Here is a 24798-nt window from a genome sequence, read left to right on the forward strand (position 1 = left end):
CTAACTTCATCTCTATCCTGCTTTGATCTCACTAGGTTAGCTAGATCTTTAAAACAAACCTTCTCTTCCTCCTGAGCAGGATCTTTTAGAGTAGAGGGCCCCTCACCAGGATCAGTCTCCTCCTCTTCTTCTCCATCTTTGCCCTTTCCAGCTCTAGTCTTTAAAGGCGCCACCTTAACTGGAGCTGTGTTTGAATTTACAGCCACCTTAATGGAAGCTGACAAGTCCTGAGATAAATCAGCTGCTGGGGCAGTGACTTCCGGTCCCACTGAGGGAGTGGGTGGAAGTGACGTTGCTCCGTTAATGGCCGACGAAGAAGAAGAAGAAGGAGAAGGAGTGAGAGAAGGAGTAGGTGCCATGTTGATACCAGCCGATGCCCTTGGCTGCTTGCCAGAATCAGCAAAGTCATTTAGAGCTGCCTTACCAATTAACTTTTTAGCCTTCTTTTTAACTGACACAGGTTCTCCACAGTCCTCGTCACTAGATGACTCTGGGACTGATCGAGAGCCACGGCGTTTTCTTTTTGATCTAGTTTTAATAACAAAACACGCCCTGGACACCTTTTTCTCCCGACGCCAGGAATACAGAGAATACACATTAGTTATCACCAGCAGCAGGATTATACACATGAAATAAATCACCTTTGGATCCCAGGCATCACCTAAAGTTACTGTCTCCTCAGGCGGAATCTTAAAACCCTTTATCTCAATTGGGAGAGTGGTGGAGGTAACATTCCTGTATCTCACTGGCCATAGGAAATTAATACATTTTCCATACCATAATTTGACTCTATACATAACCCACATATAAATTGTCCGCACCAAATATTTACCCAGGTAATCCAAAATCAAACCCAAACAATATCTGTAAATCAGAGCCCCAAAAATTGAAAAGAATAATCGCTCCACAAACCACAATACCTTCATGTTTGCTAATTCAGCTGGAAAACACTAAATCAATCAAATAATAAATTAAACTAATTATCTGCCGCACGTTGGGTACGCCAATAAAAAAAAAATGTCGTGGGATGGAAGGGGTAAGGCCGAGAAGCCTCCTCCCTTCCCCCTTGTAAAGTAAAAGGGAAAAAAAATTGAAGGGAAAGGAAAAAAAACTCGCAAGCTGAATTAGCAAAGCAGTGGAGCTATATTTACAAAGCAACGTAGGGTTTGCAGGGGGAATATTTACAAATTTAGAATATCTACAATATATACAAAGATATACAACAGAGTAACACAGAAATGAGAGTAAACCCCTCGGCAGAGAGGGGGTTCCCCACCTCCTCTTTCCCCTCTTTCCCCCCTTTCCCCAGATTAGGTTAGAAGAGAGAGAGAGCGAAAGAAAGAAGTTAAAAGCAGTTTTGTGTTAATTGGAAAAGAGTTAATATACAGGCCTGGTATCTTGTTTTCAAGGCCGAGGCCTTGGCAGAAAGCCCAGCACAGAGTTAGCTGCAGAGCTGCTGCACCATGCAAAGGCGGAAGCAAGACTGACTGAGAAGTGCTGGAAATGTCCAGTATAGTCCCAGCTCAGAAGGTGCTTCCTCCCACTCGTCCAATGAAATTAGTTTAGACTATTCCTTCCGTTTACCAACTTCCGTCCACCATATTCCCTTTCTTAAGGGGGCAACGTCAACCGGCCACAGTCCACCCCTTCTAAACAATTTCATTGGCTGTTCATACTGTCCATCCAATCCACAACGATATTTACAGTTCGTGAGTAAAGTTCATAGTCCATTCCGGCTATGCTCAGATGCAGATGATTCAGAAGTCCAAGAAAATCAGAAAATGAGAAAAATGGGAAACAGTTTCCCTTTTCTTCGCTTCGTCGGCGAAGAAACAAACAGGGATTCTCAGGGTCTCTTAGTTGACTCAGGGATCTCAGGGTTCGTGCACCATAGATTCCTCATTGATTCTTCCTTTGGACGCGATGTAGCTGTACAATAGTTCGAAATTAAATTCTTTCAGCTAAAGTTAAATTTCTTTGTGGAACGCACTGAATTTCACCATTCTCTTGCATTACCCAATAAGTGTGACCCGGACCTTCAGCTGAAACCACCCCTCGGACAGGTTTAGCCTCTCCTGAGGGAGAAAATACCCAAACAGCTTTACCTAACAGATTCTTTTCTCTAACAACAGGAACTCTATCACCTTCTATTTTCTGTAGCAGATCTGAATGTGCAGGTCCAGCTCGGTTCACTGAACCTCTACTATTTACCAGCCAGGTTGCTTGTGCTAAATGTTTTTCCCAGTTTTTCAAAGATCCACCTCCCATGGCTTTAGGAGTGGTCTTCAACAAACTGTTGTAGCGTTCAATCTTCCCTAAAGCTGGTGCATAGTAGGGAATATGGAATATCCACTCAATACCGTGCTCTTTTGCCCTGCTCTTTACAAGGTTGTTCTTGAAATGAGTTCCGTTGTCTGACTCAATCCTCTCTGGAGTTCTGTGTCTCCACAGGATTTGTCTGTGATGCACAGTCTGAGAAGCAACAGGCAATTTAATGTCCTGTATCTTATGTTGTCCCACAACTGCAGATTCATCAGAAAGCTCAGGTCTAGCAGGCAGCTTCAGTTTTTGTCCATCAATTTCTACAGAAGCTACTCCAAAAGCCCATTTGTAACCACTAGGATCTTTGAAACGCCCTTCTCTCAGAAAATCAATTCCCAACATACAAGGTGCGTCAGGTCCGGTCACAACTGTATGCTTCCTCCATTGTTTACCACGTAAACTTCTATTAACCTCCACCTTACTTAACTCTTGAGATCCACCAGTGACTCCCAGAATAGTTATAGACTCTGATCCCTGATAATTTGATGGCATTATGGTGCACTGAGCTCCTGTGTCGACCAAGGCCCTGTACTTCCGAAATTGTGAAGTGCCAGACCACTGGATGTACACATCCCAATAGATTCTATTATCTCTGTTATCCCTCTCCTCCCCCTGGCGGGAGGCAGGGCACCCCTAGTTATGGGGAACATGCCCACATGTGCATTGCGCACAGTGTGCAGTGTTATAGCCTTGCATGTTATAACTGGAGCCACTGTTGGAGCTACTAGAGTTGTTCTGGGGAACTGTGGAAGTAACAGCTACCCTTCTGGTATTGCTACCTCGGGTTCTGCCACTTTGCAGTTCCCTCAGTCTCCTGAAAAGATTAGAAGTTGGTTGGCCATCCCACCGGTTCATGTTCTCACCAAACTGATCACGCAGAGTTATCCAAATAGTTCTATGTGATTGCCTTGGTGGTCTGTTTTGATCTGTTTTGGAATGACCTCCTTGGAGGACGTGTATTCCTCACAGATGAAACTTGTATCCACCTGGAGGAAGAATTGGAATTATCCCTTTGTGCCAATTGGGATATGGAATCTTTCAGATCCTTCATGCAACTCTCAATTTTTCCAGACAGAGTTTCAATGGCTGAAACCAAAGAAACATGTGTCACGCTATCCTCCAATTGTCTGATTTGATCACTGAATTGGCCAACCGCAGGAGGAGCTCCACCATAATTTCTTGACACAATTCTGCTTGCCAGAATGTTTGCATAATTAGAAGGAGCAAGTTTGATCTTTTTAGCAAGGCCAATACCCACAGGAATGTCATCAGGATTCAGAGTTTCATGTTCACCATAGAGTAGCTCTCTAACAGCAAATTCTCTCAAGTGCTTAATTCCCTCATCTATGGTAGTCCAGGGTTTAGGATTCCATGGAAGATCATCTCGGGAAGGGTATCTCAGGGCAACCGCCATTAAAAGGCATATACACAGATTAACCTTACCGCGAACCCTGCCCAGATGCCTATCTATTCCATTATCCCTTGAGAGAGTTCCTAACTGAGCTGCTGACTTGTCTCCAACTGTTAGAGCTGGAGCACCTGTATCATAACACCTACTAGAACTGGCTCCTTATCTGCCCTGGTGTAGTCTTTACGGACATTTCTTAGCTCCTCCCTCGGAGACAAACAGTCAGTTGTGTCATCTTCCTCTTGCCCTTCCCCCTCAACTGGTTGCCCTAATAATCCTCCTGCCATTTTCTCAAGGATCTCTTTAAGCTGAGAACCACCTTTGCCAGCTTTTATCCTAGCTGCATCTCTATCCTGCTTTGCTCTCACTAGGTTGGCTAGATCTTTAAAACAAATCTTCTCTTCCTCCTCAGTAGGATTTCTTAGAGTAGAGGGCCCCTCACCAGGATCAGTCTCCTGCTCTTCTTCTCCATCAGGTTTGATCTTTCCACTTCTAGTCTTTAAAACAGCCACCTTAACTGGAGCTGTGTTTGAATTTACAGCCACCTTAATAGAAGCTGACAGGCCCTGAGATAAATCAGCTGCTGGGGCAGTGACTTCCGATCCCACTGAGAGAGTGGGCGGAAATGACGTTGCTCCGTTAATGGCCAACGGAGAAGAAAGAGGAGGAGAAGGAGGAGACGCCATGTTGACACCAGCCGCTGCCCTTGGCTGCTTGCCAGAATCAGCGGCAAAGTCATTCAGGGCTGCTTTACCAATTAACTTCCTAGCTTTCTTTTTTACTGACACAGATTCTCCACACTCCTCATCACTAGATGTCTCTGGGACTGATCCAGAGCCATGGCGTTTTCTCTTTGATCTAGTTTTAATAACAAAACAAGCTCTGGATATCTTTCTCTCTCGCCGCAAAGAAAACAGTAAATATGCAATTACCATCACCAGCAGCAGAATTATACACATCACATAAATCACCTTTGGATCCCAGCCGTCACCTAAAGTTACTCTCTCCTCCGGCGGAATCTTAAAACCCTTTATCTCAATTGGGAGAGTGGTGGAGGTAACCTTTCTGTATCTCGCTGGACATAAGAAATCCACGCATTTTCCATACCATAATCTAACTCTATGCATAACCCACAGATAAATTATCCGCACCAAATATTTACCCAGGTAATCCAAAATCAAACCCAAACAGTATCTGTAAACCAGAGCCCCCAAAATTGAAAAGAGTCGTCGTTCTACGAACCACAATACCTTCATGTTTGCTAATTCAGCTAGAAAACACTAAATCAATCAAGTAATAAATTAAGCTAATTATCTGCTGCACGTTGGGCAAGCCAAGAAAAAAGAATGTCGTAGGGTTGGAAGGGAAAGGCCGTGCCTTCTCCTCCCCCCGGAAAGGAAGGAAAAAAACTCACAGCTGAATTAGCAAAGCAGTGGGTGCTGTATATTTACAACACAATATAGGATATGCAGGGGAATACACAGAATTTACAATATTTACAATATATAGAAAGATATACAATAAAGTAGCACAGAAATGAGATTTCCCCTTCCTCTGCTGAGGGGGTTCCCCACCTCTGCTCCCCCTTCTCTCCCCCTTTCCCCAGAGAGGGTTAGAAAGAGAGAAAAGAGAAAAAAATTAGAAGCAGTTATGTGTTAATTGGAAAGCGGTTAATACAGGCCTTGCAGTTTATCGATTTCAAGGTCAGGCTTGGCCGAAAGCCCAGAACGCTGTGAGCTGCAAAGGGGGAAAAGTGAGACTGACCAGAAAAGTGCAGGAATGCCCAGGATACGCTGCTGCACTCCCAGTTCAGAAGGTGCTTCCTCCCAATCTACCAATGAAATTAGTTTAGATCTCTCTTTCGTTTACAAACATCCGACCACCATATTCCCTTTCTTAAGGGGACAGCCTCAAACGGTCACAACAATTTATCTTAATATATACCCTTAATGAAGGTTCCGAGTTCTAGCATGCTATTGGTTGCTTACCAAGGATCCGTTGCAGCAAGGAATCTCTCAACCTCAAGGAGTATCCTTGTGAAGCATTGCTGCTCAAGGGGAGACCCTGGGATGCAGCCAGCTGCCATGTAGGCAGCCTTCAAAGGGCTCTTGGGCTGCCCACTATTTATTGGGGTGAGATGGTTGACTCGTAGTCATATTTTCATATTGACCTTACCCCTGAGCTTGTTGCTCAAGTTAGTTCTTTGCTATTGCAGTGGTTTAAGCCTTAACTGGGAGTTTAGAGCTCAGAACCTCTCCCCTGCTCCCCCCCTCCTCCCTCCCAATAAAGAGGGGAAAAAAAAAAGGAAAGGAGCAAATCCACCAAACAATAATTTGGAGTTGGCTTGGAAGTAGAGAGGCAAAGAGTTTTCTTTAAACTATATACATACATATATATATGTATAACAATAACGGGTAAGGTTCACAAGGGCAAGGAACAAGGAGGGGAGGGGAACAATGAGGAAGAATACAAAACCAGACTCTCTCTGAAGAGGCACGGAGGCAACAGGGAGAAGGATCAGGCCCGACCACATAGCAGTGGAGCAGGAAGGCAGCTGCAGTAGCTCTCAGCAGGAGCCAAAGGGCGAGCTAATGGCTGCAATATCCTACTTTTTATACTCTAGCTGGGCAGGGTGGGGGGAGTGGAACAGACTCAGCTTCCCAGGGGGAAAATGCCCTGCAGGGAGGGCAAAGCATTCACAAGCCCTCCCCCCTTTGTTTTCAGAAGGGGTGTTAACCCATCACAATCCACTGCTTTGTTCCGCTTCCACTCTCCTGTCACAGCCCATTTATCCAATCTTGACATGTGGTATTCGAATCCTCGATGCAAGTCCCTTGTTATCCTGGCTTGTTCTCTCTCGGAGCAATCTCTCTCTCTCTAGTGCTTGAACTGGGCAGGGATGTGGAGAGAAAATCAGGAATCAGTCTGGCTTTGAAAGGGAAGTAGAAAAATCAGGAACAGTCTGTTGCTGTAGGGACATCAGGAACAGGGGCAGGTGAGGTGACCCAGGAGCTCTCTGGGTTGGTGTCTGGTGTGTATGTTGAGTCCTGGACGCTAGGCTGGTATCAAGCTAGGAGGGAGAAATTTAGAACAACTTATAACTATTCACACGGTGACTACAATACATTGATGTGTGTTGCCCCCTCTGAGTTCATCCCCTCTCAGCCAGAGTCACATTCTGCTGTGGGATACACTGAATGTCCCCAGTTTCTAACATGACCCAGTAGGTGTGACCAGGACCCTCAGCCGAGACCACCCCTCGGGTTGATTTGCCCCCACCAGCAGCAGGGAAAACCCACACTGGCTTCCCCAGCAGGTTCTTCTCAGCAATCCCAGGAACTCTATCTTCATCCACTGTTTGCAGCAGGTCGGACTGGGCAGGACCAGCTCGGTTCACAGATCCTCTGCTGTTCACTAACCATATAGCTTGAGCTAGGTGCTTCTCCCAGTTCCTGTAGGTTCCACCCCCCATGGCTTTTAGGGTGGTCTTTAGCAAGCTATTGTAGCGCTCAACCTTCCCTGCAGCTGGTGCATAGTATGGGATGTGGTAAATCCACTCAATCCCATGTTCCTTTGCCCAGTCCTTTATGAGATGGTTCCTGAAGTGGGTTCCATTGTCTGATTCAATCCTCCCGGGGGTGCCGTGTCTCCACAGGATATGTCTCTCTAGGCCCAGGATGGTGTTGTGAGAAGTGGCATGAGGTACTGGGTAGGTTTCCAGTCACCCTGTGCTTGCCTCCACCATGGTCAGCACATACTGCTTGCCACTGTGAGACCGAGGAAGGGTGATGTAGTCGACCTGCCAGGCCTCTCTGTATTTATATTTTGACCGTGTCCCCCCATACCACAGAGGCTTCATGCGCTTGGCCTGCTTGATGGCAGCACAGATGTCACACTCATGGATGACCTGTGAGATGGCCTCCATAGAGATGTCCACGGATCTGTCCCGAGCCCACCAGTATGTGGCATCTTTCCCTTAGTGGCCAGAAGTGTCATGGGCCTGGCAGGCTAAGAACAGCTCGCCCTTGTGTTCCCAGTCCAAGTCTATTTGGGAGATTTTAGCAGCCAGGTCTGCTTGGTGGTTGTGCTTGTGCTCCTCTGTGGCTCTGCTCTTGGGGATGTGTGCATCGATGTGCCATACCTTGGTTGGCAGCCTGTCTAGGCGTGCACCGATGTCTTGCCACAGGTCAGTGGCCCAAACAGGCTTCCCTTTTCTCTGCCACCCGTTCCTCCTCCATTCCTTCAGCCACCCCCACAAGGCGTTGGCTACCACCCAGGCCAGTTCTCTCGTTCTGCTATATCCAGGGCCAGCTGGACAGCTTTTGCCTCTGTGTACTGACTGGATTCGCCTTCTCCATTCCTTGCTTCTGCCACTTGCCTTGTTGGGCTCCAGACAGCTGCTTTCCATCTCTGCTTGCTTCCTACAAGCCGGCAGGCCCCATCTGTAAATAGAGCATAGCCCTTCTCATTGTCAGGGAGATCATTGTATGGGGGAGCGTCCTCAGCACAGGTCACTGTCTGCTCTGGTGGCATTCCAAAGTTAGCACCCTCTGGCCAGTTGGTGATCACTTCCACTATGCCAGGGTGTTCGAAGTTCCCCATCCGAGCTCGCTGAGTTATCAGGGCCATCCACTTGCTCCAGGTAGCATCTGTGGCATGATGTGGGGTTGAGCCTCTCCCTTTGAACATCCAGGTCAGGACTGGAAGCCTTGGAGCTAGAAATAGAAATAACTCAGTCCCAATGACCTCAGAGACAGCTAGGATTTCCTTCTCTGTTGCAGTGTAGTTGGCCTTGGAACCTTTGTACCCCTTACTCCGGAAACCTAGGGGCCTGCCCCTGGTTTCACCAGGAGCCTTCTGCCACAAGCTCCATGTAGGACCATTCTCACCAGCCACAGTGTACAGCACATTCTTGATCTCTGGCCCAGTTCGAACAGGTCCTAGAGCCATAGCATAGACCACCTCTCGTTTGATCTGGTCAAACGCCACCTGCTGCTCAGGTCCCCACACAAAATCATTTTTCTTCCTTGTTACGTGGAAGAGAGGCTTCACAATTTGACTGTACCCAGGAATGTGCATTTTCCAGAAGCCCACAAGCTCCCAAAAGGACTGTGTCTCTTTCTTGTTCATGGGCTGCACCATAGTGGCTACTCTGTTCACCCCCTCCTGAGGGATGTGGCAATCGCCATCCTGCCACTGAACACCCAGGAACTGGATCTCCCTGGCAGGCCCTTGTACCTTACTTCTCTTTATGGCAAAGCCAGCCTCCAGCAGGATGTTGATTATCCTTTTACCCTTCTGGTAAACTTCCTCTGCTGTCTCACCCCATACGATGATGTCATTGATGAACTACAGATGCTCAGGGGCTCCACCTTTCTCTAAGGCAGTCTGGATCACCACATGGCAGATGGTTGAGCTATGGACCCAGCCCTGAGGCAACCGATTCCATTGATACTGTACTCCCCTCCAGGTGAAAGCAAACTGTGGCCTGCATTCTTCTGCAATGGGAATGGAGAAAAAGGCATTAGCAATGTCAATTGTGGCATACCACTTGGCCGCCTTCGATTCCAGCTCATACTGGAGCTCCAGCATGTCTGGCACGGCAGCGCTGATCGGAGGAGTCACTTCATTCAGGCCACGGTAGTCCACGGTCAGTCTCCATTCCCCATTTGCCTTCCGCACTGGCCATATCGGGCTGTTGAAGGGGGAGTGAGCCTTGCTGATCACCCTCTGGCTCTCCAGTCATCGAATCAGTTGGTGTATGGGGTGCAGAGAGTCTCTGTTAGTCCTGTATTGCCTGCAATGTACTACGCGAGAGGCAATAGGGAACTTCAAATCCTGCCTCTTATGGCTGCCCACTACGGAGGGGTCATCCGACAGCTCGGGCATGGTGGACAGCTGTTCTTTGCCTGCAGTCTCTACAGCTGCTCCCCCAAATGCCCACTTGTGCCCCCTAGAGTCCTTGAATCATCCCTCCCGCAGAAAGTCACTGCCAAGAATGCGAGGTGCATCTGGACCAGTCACTATGTCGTGCTTTCCCCATTCATTCCCTGTCAGGCTTATCTCAGCCTGCAGTGCAGTCAAGTCTTGTGAGCCTCCTGTGACTCCCTGAATGCTTATGGGCTCAGCCCCTTTGTGCCTTGATGGTATCAGGGTGCATTGGGCCCCTGTGCCCACCAGAGCTCGGTACTTCAGGGCTTCTGAAGTGCCAGGCCATTTCACGTACACATCCCAGTATACTCTGTTGTCCCTGGCCTCCACCTGGCTGGAGCTAGGGCACCTCTAATGCTGGCGGCGATGCCCACACTTGTCACAGGGTCCTGTGTTACTAGGGGAAGGGTCTCTTGAGCGAGAGGGACCACTCCGGGAAACTGGGGCAGCCCTTCTCCTGGATGAGTTATCCCTGTGGTGCCCACCTTGCAGTTCCCGCACCCTGTTCCAGAGGGCAGAGGTGGGTTGGCCATGCCAGGTGTCCATGTCCTCTCCATGGTCACAGAGGAACCTCCACAGAGACCCCCTTGACACCCCCCAATTGGCTTGGAGTGATCTCCTAGAGGAAGGTCGCCTGTTCCTGATTGCTGAAACCTGGACCCATTCTGAAGGAGAAGGGGAAAGGAGGCATCGCTGCCCTTTTTCAGTTCAGACATGGAGGTCTTGATTTCTTTGACAATGTCTTTAGCCATAGTTTCTATGGCTGAGATCAGGGGTTTCTGATTTACACTATTCTCATATTCCCTTAAATCATTGGCAAACTCACAGACAGTTTTAGGACTTCCATCCTGTCCAGTCAAGAGTATCCCTCCTAATGTGTGAGCATATTTCTGAGGAGCACCCTGGGTGAGTTTCTTTACGAAGGGCCATCTCATGGGCACCTCATCTGGGTTCGAAGGGATCTGGCCATCCCCATAAATTATTTCCATCACGGCCATCTGTCTCAGATACCGAATGCCCTGTTCCATAGTTGTCCATCTAACTGGGGCCCAGGGCAGGTCATCTCTTCAAGGAAGAGGCAAGAGGAAGAGCAGGTACCGACTCTTGATGGCATTGAGGATCCGGGCCCAGAGAGTGTGTCTTCCATTGAGTTTGGCTAACTCTTTGTCCAGACCAGCATCACGAGTCAGGGAGCCTAAAAGCTTCACCTCCCTCTTATCCAGGTCCACTGTGTCCACCCCCTCATCCCAGCATCTCAGGGCCCAGTTTAGTATTGACTCACCCTCTTCCTTGTGTAATCCAGACGAGTTTGCCTTAGTTCCTTTCTGGGTAGCAATGTAACAGTTATCTCCTGACCTGAATCATCTTCCTCCACTGCTGGGTTCTGCGAGGTGCTAGGCTCTGCCAACATGCCTTCCTCACCATCTGTGCTTGGCGATGATTTTTGCCTTCTTTTCCTGCGTGTGGTGACTGGTGCTAGGGAGACTGCATTGGGAGGAGCATCAGGGTTTTAAGTGTGGAACTGCTGGTGGTGGGGCAAACCCTTGTGCCTGGGGCTCAGGATGAGATCTGGCACACTCATTACAACCTGACCCCTCCCTCTTTGTGTTTACAGAGTGCTCACAATGCCCACAGCAGACACGCCCCCAGTCATTAAAGAGTACAAAGGAGTGTGTTATCACCCTCCAAACAGCTCTTAATAGGTTATCTCTTCCCCCACCCAACGTGCTCCCAGCAAATGCCCCCTATAAGGATTGCATTTAAGCATATGGAGCCAAAAGGAGGGCTAATGACTCCAATGCCTTCCCTTTTATACCTTAGCTGGGCAGCCAGGGGGGAGTGGAACAGACCCCCTAGTTTCCCAGGGTGAAAACACCCTGCAGGGAGGGCTAAGCACTCGCAAGCCCTCCACCCTGTTTTCCAGAATAGGCGTTAACCCACCACACTTTCCAAACCAAACTATTCTATGATTCTATAATAATTTTCTCCCTGAAGTTCCTTTAGTCATTCTGAGTTGTTTGCCCATTGTTTCATAGGCCAGAAACTCTCCTTTTTACCTGAGTTCCAGCCAAAGCTTTCCATTCAACCAGGGTGGTTGTCTTCCCCTCTGCCTCAGCTTTTGGCACATGGGGATGTCCTGCTGCTGTACATTTTAAGACTGTCTTCTTGAACAGTGTCTAGCCTTCCTGGACTTCATTGTCCCTTCAGGACTGCCTCCCAAGTGATTCTGTCAACTAGGCTCCTAATATATGACAAAGTTTCCCCAATGCAAGTCCAAGGGGGCATTTCTGCTGATCCCTCTCTATACTTCTCCAAGATTTCAAAACTATTATTTTGTGATCACTGTGCTCAAGGCATCCTCCAAGCATCACATCACCCACGAGTCCTTCTTTGCAAACAGCAAGTCCAGTAGGGCTCCTTCCCTAGTCAACGCCTTCACCATTTGTGTCAGAAAGTTATCTTCCACACACTCCAGGAACCTCCTGGACTGCTCCCTGTCTTCTGGGTTATTTTTAGCAGACATCGGGTAAGTTGAAGTCTACTTTTAACAAGTGGTAATGATTGTGAAACTTTTCCCAGATGCTTACAGAATACATTATCTGTCTCTTCATCCTGGTTGGGTGGTCTATAACAGACCTTCCCCCTTATTCTTACCCATAAACACTCAACCCTGTCATCACCGTCATCAAGCTTTTGACAATCAAAATGCTCTCTAATATACAGGGCCACTCCAGTATCTCTCCTTTTCAGCCTATCACTTTTGAAGTGACTCCAAGTCATCCTATTGTGTTTTCATGAGAGCACTTATATCATAATTTGCTTGCTGTGCAATGGCTTTCAGCTCCTCCTGGTTTTGGTCATGCTGTGTGCATTGGTGTAGATGCACTTCATTTAGATGATTGATTTTGCCATCTTTTTTGGGGGAGAAGTCTTAATTCCTGTGTGACAGTTGTCCGGTGCTTCTGTGGTTCCTAACACATTAACAACCCTTGTGTCTTTTCTGCCAGGTGGATCTCCACTAAGTTGGCTATGGTGGTGCTCACATTTAGTTACAGGGACAGCTCAGATGTGCTCCTGTGTACTCAGCACATTGTGAAACAGGCTGAAGGACCTCAATAGCACACCACTCCACAATCATTGATAGAATAGAATAGAATAAACCAGGTTGGAAGAGACCTTCAAGATCATTGTGTCCAACCTATCATCCAGCACCACCCAACCAACTAAACCATGCAATTGAGCACCCTATCAAGTCTCCTCCTGAACACTTATTTGTAAAGTCCCCTGGGTACCAGCCCTCATGAACCAAGGGGTCCAGGAGGGTTGGACCTACTTCAAACAGGAGCTCTTGAAGGCACAGGAACTGGCGGTTCCCACATGCCGAAAGGCGAGCCAGCGGGGAAGGCGACCGGCCTGGATGAGCAAGCAGCTCCTGGAGGATTTAAGGGGAAAAAAGAGGCTGTATCACCTTTGGAAGGAGGGGAAGGCTTCTCGAGGTATGTTCAAGGAAGTTGTTAGATTATGTAGGAATAAAATTAGGGAGGCAAAGGACCAGCTGGAACTGAAGCCGAACACCTCTGTCAAAGACAATAAAAAGCATTTTTACAAATATATTAACAATAAGAAGGGCAGGAGGAACCTGCACTCCCTATTGGACCTGGAGGGGAACACGGTGACAGAAGACGAGGAAAAGGCTGAGGTCCTGAATGCCTTCTTTGCCTCAGTGTTTAACAGAAAGGCAGGAGTTCAGGACGAGTGGCCTCCTGAGCTGGGCGATGGGGTCGGGGAGCAGTGTAATGCCCCGGTAATCCATGAGGAATTAGTTGGGGACCTGCTGAGCCACTTGGACACTCACAAGTCCATGGGACCGGATGGAATCCATCCTAGGGTGCTGAGAGAGCTGGCAGATGTGCTGGCCAGGCCCCTCTCCATCATTTTCCTCCAGTCCTGGCTCACCGGTGAGGTCCCAGGTGACTGGAAACTGGCCAACGTGGTCCCCATCCACAAGAAGGGTTGGATGGAGGAACCTGGAAACTCCAGGCCAGTCAGCCTGACCTCAGAGCCAGGGAAAGTGATGGAGCAGATTATCCTGGGGGCAATAACTGCACCTGAAGGATGGCCAAGGGCTCAGGTCCAGCCAGCATGGATTTAGGAAGGGCAGGTCCTGCCTCTCCAACCTGATCCCCTTCTACGATCAGGTGACCCATCTGGTGGACGTGGGGAGGCCTGTGGATGTGGTCTACCTGGACTTCAGGAAGGCCTTTGACACCATCCCCCACAGCAAACTGCTGGCTAAGCTGTCTGCTTGTGGCTTGGACCGCAACACTCTGTGCTGGGTTAGGAACTGGCTGGAGGGCCGAGCCCAGAGAGTGGTGGTGAACGGTGCCACATCCAGCTGGCGGCCAGTCACCAGTGGCGTCCCCCAGGGATCAGTGCTGGGCCCCGTCCTCTTGAACATCTTCATTGATGATCTGGATGAGGGGGTCGAGTCAGTCGTCAGCAAGTTTGCAGATGACACAAAGTTGTGGGCAGATGTTAGTCAGTTAGAGGGTAGAAAGGCTCTGCAGAGGGACCTCGACCAACTGGACAGATGGGCAGAGTCCAATGGGATGGCATTCAACATGTCCAAGTGCCGAGTGCTGCACTTTGGCTATGGCAATCCCATGGAGAGCTACAGGCTGGGGTCGGAGTGGCTGAGAGCTCCCAAACAGAGAGGGACCTGGGAGTGCTGATTGACAGCCACCTGAATATGAGCCAGCAGTGTGCCCAGGTGGCCTGGAGGGCCAATGGCATCCTGGCCTGCATTATGAATAGTGTGGCCAGCAGAAGCAGGGAAGTCATTGTGCCCCTGTACTCTGCTTTGGTTAGGCCGCACCTTGAGTCCTGTGTCCAGTTCTGGGCCCCTCAGTTTAAGAAGGACATTGAGACACTTGACCATGTCCAGAGAAGGGCAACAAGGCTGGTGAGAGGCCTTGAACACAAGCCCTATGAGGAGAGGCTGAGGGAGCTGGGATTGTTTAGCCTGGAGAAGAGGAGGCTAAGGGGTGACCTCATTGCCCTCTACAACTACCTGAAAGGTGGACCAGAAGTCCAGCCCAGTGGGTGGACACAGGAAATTAGGTATTTCCTACCATAATTCTCTGCACCACTATAAGATCCAGCATGGGGTCTGGCACTTCCTCTTTCCTTCCTCTCTGCCACCCGGTAACTGGGGGAGATGTCTCCCGGCCATGGGCCTGACTAGGCCCAAGGCCACGGGGGGATGGGCAGTCTCAGATCTGGCCAGCTGAGACTAGCCTAGCAGTAGGGGGGGCAAGAAGGAGCCCTGGGGGTCTTGGGTGCACCCTCAGGTGGGGATGGGATGTTTCTGGGTCTGTTTTGGGGTTTCCCTTGTCACTGTGCTTCTGGCTTTCTGTACACACTCACTACTTTCTATTTAAACTTTCCATCACTTTTGCAATCCGTTTGTCTGAGTTGTTATTTCTGCCCGTGGTGGGGAGGGGGGTCTGCCCCAACCCATTACAAAGAGTTGTGGCAAGGGGGTAGCAGCCACAGTGGTGGAGGGGGGTGGGATGGGTGTAGATGTTGAAGAAGAATTCTGTTCTGGTGAAATGTTGTTAATTACTGTTGAAGTTGCCTTAGGATCTTGTGCTAGTTGTTCTAAGGAATCTTTAACTAATCTCCACGTTGTAAAGGAAGATGTAGCAATTCTGCTTACTTTTGTTGCTGAATGACTCCCAGTATTGATTTCTCTTCTTTTGTCATTTGATTACCCATTACATGCTCATCAAAAGGAGGCACCAACCCTAAGTTTCCCTGACAGTGTACCTCTGTCCTGCAGAGCTCTTTTTTGTGCTTTCTGTGCTGTTTCTTCTTTTTCAGGCACCAACCCTTCTTTCTTCTTTTTTCTTCTTTAATTTTAACGTCTGGACAACCGCATATACAGCAGATTTCTTTAACCGTCTTTCGCAGATTTATCTATACTGTATCCCGTTTTTTGCAGGTTTTTTATTTACTTTGTCTTTCATGTGTTTATATATATATATGTGCACCACTTTCTGTGGTTTTTGTCTAGTCCGTCTTTCTCAGGGTTTTTTATGCATATATAAATGCTTTATGCATCTTTTACGCTATAGTTTTTTAATGCAAATTGGGGAACACCATCAGCATAAAAGCAAATAGACTAATCTCATGGAGACTAACCTAATCGCCACCACTGACGAACCTGAACATTTCCACAGTCCTCAAAAGTGAATATTCTTCTTGATGGTGTAAGCGGGAGTCATAATGAGTAGTTGGTCAAGGTGCATGTTCGGGGTCACCAGAAGGCTGTGGCCTTCTGCCAGGTGGATACCATTGCTTCCTAGTCAAGCTGGCAGAACTTCAGCACCCTCCATATATGCCCTTCTGCACAAGCTGCCATGTCACATCCTGTTTGCCCACTCTGGTCACTAGCACTCCCCCAGGGGCTTCTTTTATATGTGGTGGAGGAAGTTGGCTACCATTGGCCTTGCCCAGGTCTTGTCAGTAACTGTTGTAGGAGTTCCTGGTGATGCTCTTGACTCCCACTGAGGTTGCCCTGTTTTCCCTTTTCTGGAGTGCTCCACTATGAATTGTGCTGGCAGCATAACTACTTGCCTTGGCAACCAGAGGCCATGTCTTTTGATTGTGAAGGATTGAGTTATTAGTCTCTACTTCATAACTGTTACTTACTGCAATTAAAATGTTATCTTTCTTAGGTATACATTTAGAGTAGGAAGCAATTGTGGCTTAATTTCTTCAAGTAAAGAGTGCTTCTTTGTTTACAATGAACATGTTCTATAACTGCTTTATGTTTACATTGAAATGTTCCTACTTTGTCTAGTAGTTAAATGGAATTCAATATTTCTGTGCTTTTCTTGACAAATATTAAAATATGGTAGAGCCAGTCTTGGATAAGACTGACAAAAGAAGCAGGTTATTTGAAATTGTATCTCAGATTGATGTAATCAAAATGCTTTTCTGAAGGTCTTTCAATAAGCCTGAAGTCATGTCTATCCTGTGTGAGCTGAATGTGAAATTTCCAGTGTTATTTTTATCTGCTCCTAACATTTATTATCTTGATTGTCCATAGTATTTGGGGAAGTCAAATGTAAAAGTCTTCTACTGTCATTATTTCTGCTTATTCAAGAATACACATTTTATATTATTTTGGATGTTCATATTATTTCAATAGATTTTACATGTGGGATTTCTTAAGAGTTCTAAAAACTAATCCCAGTGCAAGGTGATATTTGAACCCTAGCACTAGTCACCTCCTTGAGGTTAGATACGATGCTCATCTTAACCTGATAAATACCCAGCTCCTTGGTTCTATTTTAATTAAGGATTAACCAAATGTTATAGCATAAGAATAAATTATATTTGATTAAGAAAATTAGAATAAATATTTTTAATATTAGTATTAGGCATGTTGCATATAAAAACATTGTGTGGTAACTTCTCTGAAATGTTCAGCCATGATAGAGGTGAAAAATGTTGTCTACTTGACATAGAAGTATAGAGAGCCCAATGTGTTAAAAGTTTTTAAAAAATCCTTTTTTTGTTGGCCCCTCTGTCATACACTCTGCCTCTGCCCACCCCTCCCTCTTTCCCCCTCTGCCTCTCTCTCTCCATCTCTGCCTCTCTTTGTCCCTCCCTCCGCCTTGCTCTCTCTGCCTCCCCCCTCTCTCTACATCACTCCCTTTCTCTCTACCTCTTTTTCTGCTTCTCTGTCTCTTTCTCTTCCTTTCTCTTTCCCTGCCCCTCTGCCTCTCTACCTCTGCCTCTCTCTCTTTCTTTGCCCCTCGCTGCCTCTCCCTGCCCCTCACTGCCTCTTTCTCTGCCTCCCCCTCTGCCTCTCCCTCCCCTATGCCTCTCTACCTCTCCCTGCTTCTGTGTCTTGCAGTATCTACCTCTCTCTGCTGCTCTCTTGCTGTCTGCCTCTCCCTGCCTCTTCTGCCTCTCCCCTTCTCTCCTTACTTCTCCCTGTCTCTCCGTCTGCCTCTCTGCCCCATTCTCTCTCCCTGCCATTCTCTGCCTCTTCCTGCCTCTCTTCTGCCTATCTCTGCCTCTCTTTCTCTCTGCCTCTTTCTCTCTGCCTCTTTTGCTGCCTCTTACTGACTCTTGCTCACTTCCTGTCATAGGGTTGAGGGAGAGGCCAGGCCCTTTCCCCCCCCGTGAGTAGAGGGAAGAAAATTGAAAGGAAAAAAAAACACACAGCCGGATTAGCAAAGGAGTGGGTGCTGTATATTTACAAAGCAATTTAGGGAACACAGGGAAATATATACAGAATTTACAGTATTTACAATATATACAGAAATATACAACAAAGTCACACAGAAATGAGGGTTCCCTCCTCTGCTGAGGGGGGTTCCCCACCCCTGTATCCCCCTTCTCTCCCCTTTTCCCCAGAGAGGGTTAGAAAGAGAGAGAGAAAAAAAACCAGTTGTTAATTGGAAAGCAGTTAATACAGGCCTTGCAGTTTATCAGTTTCAAGGTCAGTTTGGCCGAAAGCCCAGAAAGCTGCGAGCTGCAAGCCACCGAAGGAGGGGAAGATAGACTGACCAGAAAACTGCTGTACTCCCAGTTCAAAAGGTGCTTCCCCCCAATCTACCAATGAAATTAGTTTAGATCCGTCTTTCGTTTACAAACATTCCACCACAGTGTCCCCTTCCTTAAAGGGACAGCCTCAAACAGTCACACTCTCCCTGCCCCTCTGCCTCCCTTACTCTCCCTCCCCCACTCTGCCTCATTGTCTCTCTCTGCTTTTCTCTCTCCTTGCGTCTCTCTTCCTGCCTCTTTTCCTCTCTCTGCCACTCTTTCTCTGCCCCTTGCTGCCCCTTCCTGCATCTCCCTGTCACTCCCCCTCTGCCTCTCCTTCCCTCCCTCCCTACTTCTCTGCCTTATTCTCTGCCCTTTCCTGCCTCTCTCCCTCTCTGCTGCTCTCTGCCTTTCCCTCTTTCTCTGCCTCTCTCTCTGTCTCTCTCTGCCTCTCTTTCCCTGCCCCATCTGCCTCTCTCTGCTTCCCTGTCTCTCCCTCTCCCTGCCTCTCTCTCTTCATCTGTTAATCTCTGCCTCTCTCTCTTTGCTTGTCTCTCTGCCTCTCTCTCTTTGCTTGTCTCTCTGCCTCTCTCTGCTTGTCTCTCTCTCCTTGCTTCTGTCACTCCCCCTCTGCCTCTCCCTCCTTCCCACCCACCTCTCCCTCCCTCTCTTTTTCTCTGCCTCTCCCTGCCTCTCTCTCTCCCTGCCTCTCCCTGAGTCTCTCTCACAGGCTCACTTCCACTCTCTACTTGTCTCTGCCTATTTCTCTCCCTGCTTCTTGCTCTCTCTCTTGCTCTCCCTGTCCCTCTCTTCCTCTCTCTCTCTGCCTCTTTCTCGGCCCTTCACTGCCTCTCCCTGCCTCTTCCTAGATGCCATTGAGATGGAGATTAGGGCCGATCAGGTTGAATGCTTGTGGATAAGAATTAGAGGGAAGACCAGCAGGGCAGACACCCTGGTTGGAGTCTGTTATAGACCACCCAACCAGGAGGAAGATGTTGACGAAGCATTCTATAGGCAGCTTAGGGCTGTCTCAAGATCTCCGGACCTTGTTCTCATGGGCGACTTCAACCTGCCTGACATCTGCTGGGAACTCAACACGGCAGAGAGGAGACAGTCTAGAAGGTTTTTAGAATGCATGGAGGACAGCTTCTTATCCCAGGTGCTGCGAGAGCCTACCAGGGGCAAGGCTATGCTTGACCTCCTCTTCACCAACAGGGAAGGACTGGTGGGTGATGTGGTGGTTGGAGGGTGTTTGGGGTCCAGTGACCACGAGATAATTGAATTCTCGGTTTTTGGTCAAGCCAAGAGGGGCGGCAAGAAGACCTCCACTCTGGACTTCCGGAGGGCAGACTTTGGGTTACTCAAGGAACTAATTCAGAGGGTTCCTTGGGATAAAGCCCTTAAAAACAAAGGGGTCCAGGAGAGCTGGACCTACTTCAAGGAAGAATTGTTGAAGGCTCAGGGACAGGCTGTGCCAGTGTGCCAGAAGATGAGCCGCCGGGGCAGACGGCCAGCCTGGATGGTTCATGAACTTTTAATGGAACTGAGGGAAAAAAAGAGGGTGTATCACCTTTGGAAGAGAGGGGAGGCAACCCACAGAATGTTTAAGGATGTTGCTAGGTCTTGTAGGAAGAGAATTAGGGAGGCAAAAGCACACTTGGAGCTTAAACTGGCCTCTACTGTGAAGGACAACAAAAAGTCCTTCTATAAATACATCAATAGTAAGAGGAAGGGGAAGGAAAACCTCCACTCCTTGGTGGATACGGAGGGGAACATTGTAACCAAGGATAAGGAAAAGGCAGAGATACTTAACACCTTCTTTGCCTCAATTTTTACTAGAAGGGCAGAACGTCTTCCTGACAGCTGGCCTGCAGAGCTAGCAGAAGGAGCCAGGGAGCTGCACAGTTTCCCTATGTTCCATGAGGCGGTGGTTGGAACTCTCCTTAGCAGCTTGGATCCCCACAAGTCCATGGGACCAGATGGGATTCATCCTAGGGTGCTGAGAGAGCTGGCAGATGAGCTGGCCAAGCCACTCTCCATAATTTTCCAGCAGTCCTGGCTCACTGGCGAGGTCCCAGAGGACTGGAAGCTGGCCAACGTGGTGCCCATCCATAAGAAGGGCCGGTTGGATGAGCCAGGGAATTACAGGCCTGTCAGCCTGACCTCAGTGCCAGGCAAGATCATGGAACAGGTCATCCTGAGTGCAATAACACAGCACTTAGAGCATGGCCAAGGGATCAGGCCTAGCCAGCATGGATTTAGGAAGGGCAGGTCCTGCCTGACCAACCTGATCTCCTTCTATGATCAGGTGACCTGCCTGGTGGATGTGGGGAGGCCTGTGGATGTAGTCTACCTGGACCTCAGCAAGGCCTTTGACACCGTCCCCCAGAGCAAACTGCTGGCCAAGCTGTCAGTCCATGGCTTGGACGGGAGCACACTGCGATGGGTTAGGAACTGGCTGGAGGGCCGAGCCCAGAGAGTGGTGGTGAATGGTGCCACATCCAGCTGGCAGCCAGTCACTAGTGGTGTGCCCCAAGGATCAGTGCTGGGCCCTGTGCTCTTTAACATCTTTATTGATGATCTGGATGAGGGCATTGAGTCCATCATCAGTAAATTTGCTGACGACACCAAGCTGGGGGCAAGAGTTGATCTGCTGGAGGGTAGAGAGGCTCTGCAGAGAGACCTCGACAGGCTGGACAGATGGGCAGAATCCAACGGCATGAGATTTAACACATCCAAATGCCGGGTTCTGCACATTGGCCACAACAACCCCATGCAGTGCTACAGGCTGGGGTCAGAGTGGCTGGAGAGCAGCCAGGCAGAGAGGGACCTGGGGGTACTGGTTGATGGTAGGCTGAACATGAGCCTGCAGTGTGCCCAGGCAGCCAAGAGGGCCAATGGCATCCTGGCCTGCATCAAGAACAGTGTGGCCAGCAGGAGCAGGGAGGTCATTCTGCCCCTGTACACTGCACTGGTTAGGCCACACCTCGAGTACTGTGTCCAGTTCTGGGCCCCTCAGTTTAGGAAGGATGTTGACTTGCTGGAACGAGTCCAGAGAAGAGCAACAAAGTTGGTGAGGGGTTTGGAACACAAGCCCTACGAGGAGAGGCTGAGGGACCTGGGGCTGCTTAGCCTGGAGAAGAGGAGACTCAGGGGTGACCTTATCACTCTCTACAACTACCTGAAAGGAGCTTGTAGACAGGCTGATGATGGTCTCTTCTCCCAGCCACCCAGTACCAGAACAAGAGGACACAGTCTCAGGCTGCGCCAGGGGAGGTTCAGGTTAGATATTAGGAAGAAGTTCTATACAGAAAGAGTGATTGCGCTATGGAATGGGTTGCCCGGGGAGGTGGTGGAGTCGCCGTCATTGAAGGTGTTCAGAAGGAGACTTGATGGGGTACTTGGTGCCATGGGTTAGCTGTTTGGGTGGGTTGGATTGGTTGATGGGTTGGACACGATGATCTTGAAGGTCTCTTCCAACCTGGTTTGGTTTATTCTAATAAAGGTTTATTCCTGCCCCTCTCTGCCTTTTCCCCTCTGTCTCTCCACTCTCTGCCTCTCCCTCCCCCTCTGCCTCTTCCTCCCCTTATGCCTCTCTGCCTCTCCCTCTCTCTCTGTCCCTCCCCCCCTATCGTGCATCAGCTGCATAAAAGGGAGACAATAGGAAACAAATCTGTATCATTAAAAGCATGAAATTACTACTGTTTTCAAGCAATTCTCTTTGTTCACAGGTGTCAGCTGTGATGCATGTTTAAAAGGAAATTTTCGAGGTCGCAGATACAAGTGTCTAATTTGCTATGATTATGATTTGTGTGCAACTTGTTATGAAAGTGGTGCAACAACAACGAGACATACAACTGACCATCCAATGCAGTGCATACTAACAAGAGTAGATTTTGGTAAGTAATAATTTAATTCATGAGAGCTGTTTACAGTAGTTAAAACTTACTGTTTTGCTTCACTACTTAGGAACATTTTCCCCTAAATAGCATACTGAAAATTATAGGAAGTTCCTATCTCTTTGATAAAAATCTTGTTTACTCTTTTCTTGTAACACATGACATCTGCTTTATTATTTTGGGTTAAGTATTGTGATCAGATTTTTCTCCTAAATTAAGTTTACTGCAAAAGGTACAGAAAAACTACATGCACCCACCCCCTTCCTTTAATATGTTGTACCAGAAAGCACCATGGTGAAGAAGAGAAATCATGGTTAGAGTTTGGGGAAAATGCAGCATGAGTGGTAGGTTGTACTGAATGTGTAAGACTAGTGGCAAAAGGCTGGGAAGTAGTCCTTTTAGTTGCTGTTTTCTCTTCCCCAAGTAATTTCTATCATATACTGTTTATAACATCAATGTTGCAATTCAGGAGATAGTTACATAGTAAATATTTGTATTAAGAGATTGTTGACACTGAATACTTACTCCTTTTTATGCCTATTTTAAGATAACAAGACTAAGGTTTTAGTAAAAAATGTTAGTACTATTTCTAACTAAATTGTTTTGAAGTTTTTCAGCTCTTTTAGTCTTTTTTAACCTATTTGATATAAAAAAATATTGAATGCACACATTCTGATACCTCCTATTTGCATTTAAAATTCAGAACAGCTTGAATATACTAATATACAGCTTCTAGTTCAGTTGGTAGTGCACATGACTCTTAATCCCAGGGTCCATGGGTCATTGGCAACTTTTGGTCTTCAGTCTTCATCCACTCCACAGCAGCAGACTCCTCTGAAAGTTTACATGGTTTATGTAGTTCACAGAATTCACATAGTTCACAGAATTTGTGTGGACTACATACATTGCATTTGCATTTGCCTTACTCACATTTGTATCTGAGGCCCATGTATTTGGATCAGAGAACTGCTAACAGTAGACCAGAGCAGACCTTCTCCTCCTGGAAGAATTCTCGCCTCTTTATTTTACCTCATAACTAGCATACTCGTGCCTGTAGGGAAGAGGTAGGTTTTCCATCCCACTGTCATGTGTTGAGTTGAAACCTGCTGCTGTTATTCAAAACCATCCTGCTGCCATGCCGGTTTCAAAATGAAAGTGTTGGCTGGAGTAAAGTATTATGTGGCTTCAAGTCCAGATTTTAACATGAGAAGCTTCTCAATCTGGTTGCTGCTTTCAGGTTTCCAGTTTGGGTGTTGGTTTTTTTTCTGCTGGTATGGCATTGGAAGGGTGGGAGTTGATTAGCTCGCTGGCTTCTGCTTTATACTGCTGCTTTCTGCATTTTGCTGTGCTTTTTCTGCAAATAGACTAAGGTAATTGTGCATTGTGTTATCTCATTTTTTCTCATTAAAGCTTTTTATTTCAACCCAGAGGTAGTTTTGTTTATGTTACTTTTTTCCTCACTTCTGCATTAGAGGGAAACAGGCAGGTTAACCTGTTACATATTTTGGCAACCAACATGTAGTTCAAAAGCAGCTGTCTTAACTAAGACAGTTGATTTTGGCAGGAGATTGAAGGGTTGGGATAACTAGAAGTGAGATAACAAGAGGATTCAATTAAGGCTTGAGGCTTCTTTAGAGAGTTTTATATTTTTTTTCCTGTGGTGTGTTCACTATGTTGGTGTATTTGCTTTTTGGGAGTGGCTGGGGCCAATGTGCTGGCAGTCTGTATATGTTCCTTCTGGCGATGAGCATTATCTCAAGGGAATAGCTTACATCAGTGTTATTGCTGTGCTGGTTACTGGCATGCCAGGTTTTGTTCAGAGCAATACAGAACTCTCCCAATAATACCACTGAGAGATCTGCCACGATGCTGGTGTGCGGGAGAATTTAGATAAATTCCTAGGTCACTGATCCCCTCCAGCGGTTTGGAATTTCACCCCTGAGCAAGTGCAAAATCCTGACAAGCTGGTGAAATGTTTGGAAAAAGTTTGTTGTCAGCCTGGAATTTCTCAAGAGGCAGAAATCACTACAGTTTATTGGGGCCTGGCCCATGCCTATCAAGCCCTTCTCATCACTGTACAGAGTGCTCAGGGGCAAGAAAAGGTCTCTGGGCCTACAGACAGAGCAACAGGTATGGCAGCTGCAGCAGAGAACCATCCTGTGCCAGTATCAGCTGCCCCTGAATGGAAAAAGAAGCTTACAAGGAAAGCAGCTGCAAAAATTAAAGAAGAACCACAGCCATCATGGGAACAAGAGAAAGAACCAGGGCTGCTCACTTGGATTTTATCTCTGGTTTTGGAAGATGGACAAGGACAAATGGTGGATGAAATGAGTAGCAGGCCCCAGAAAGGTGAGGAAGCCTCTCTTCCTCTGTCCAGGACTGTGTTTCACCTGTGAAGGAACTGTCTTGGGAGGTTCATCAACTCAAGAAGAACATGTTCTGTTCCCCACCTGTATGGTCCCATGTTTCAGCCATGAGGGGCAGGTACTCCCCTGTCTGAGGAAGAGAATCTGGGAGGTACATGCTACAGCATATCCTGTGGTTTTAATTGCATGACCAAGGGGAGGATATGAGGAAGTGGGATGGAAAACCCACTTCAGTCCTTGCTGCACGAGTACAAGGAAATTCTCCCCCGAAGAATGCTGCCTCAGTTTCCAGTGGAAAATGGCCCAAAAA

General features: G+C 47.7%; 1 protein-coding gene across 3 annotated transcripts in view; it reads left to right on the plus strand.

Annotated features, from left to right (window-relative positions):
• The window catches only part of KCMF1 (potassium channel modulatory factor 1), a 237995-nt gene that overhangs the window by 25801 nt on the left and 187396 nt on the right, over nt 1-24798 (plus strand). For all 3 annotated transcript variants that reach the window (XM_068168630.1, XM_068168632.1, XM_068168631.1), the window contains exon 2: nt 21955-22122. In XM_068168630.1, coding sequence (XP_068024731.1) covers nt 21955-22122 — 168 coding nt within the window. The remainder of the gene's footprint in view (nt 1-21954; nt 22123-24798) is intronic.

The sequence above is a fragment of the Melanerpes formicivorus genome, unplaced genomic scaffold (genome assembly GCF_026170545.1).
Source record: "Melanerpes formicivorus ecotype bairdi unplaced genomic scaffold, bMelFor1.0.p_v2 SCAF_145, whole genome shotgun sequence".
NCBI classification, from domain to species: Eukaryota; Metazoa; Chordata; class Aves; order Piciformes; family Picidae; genus Melanerpes; species Melanerpes formicivorus.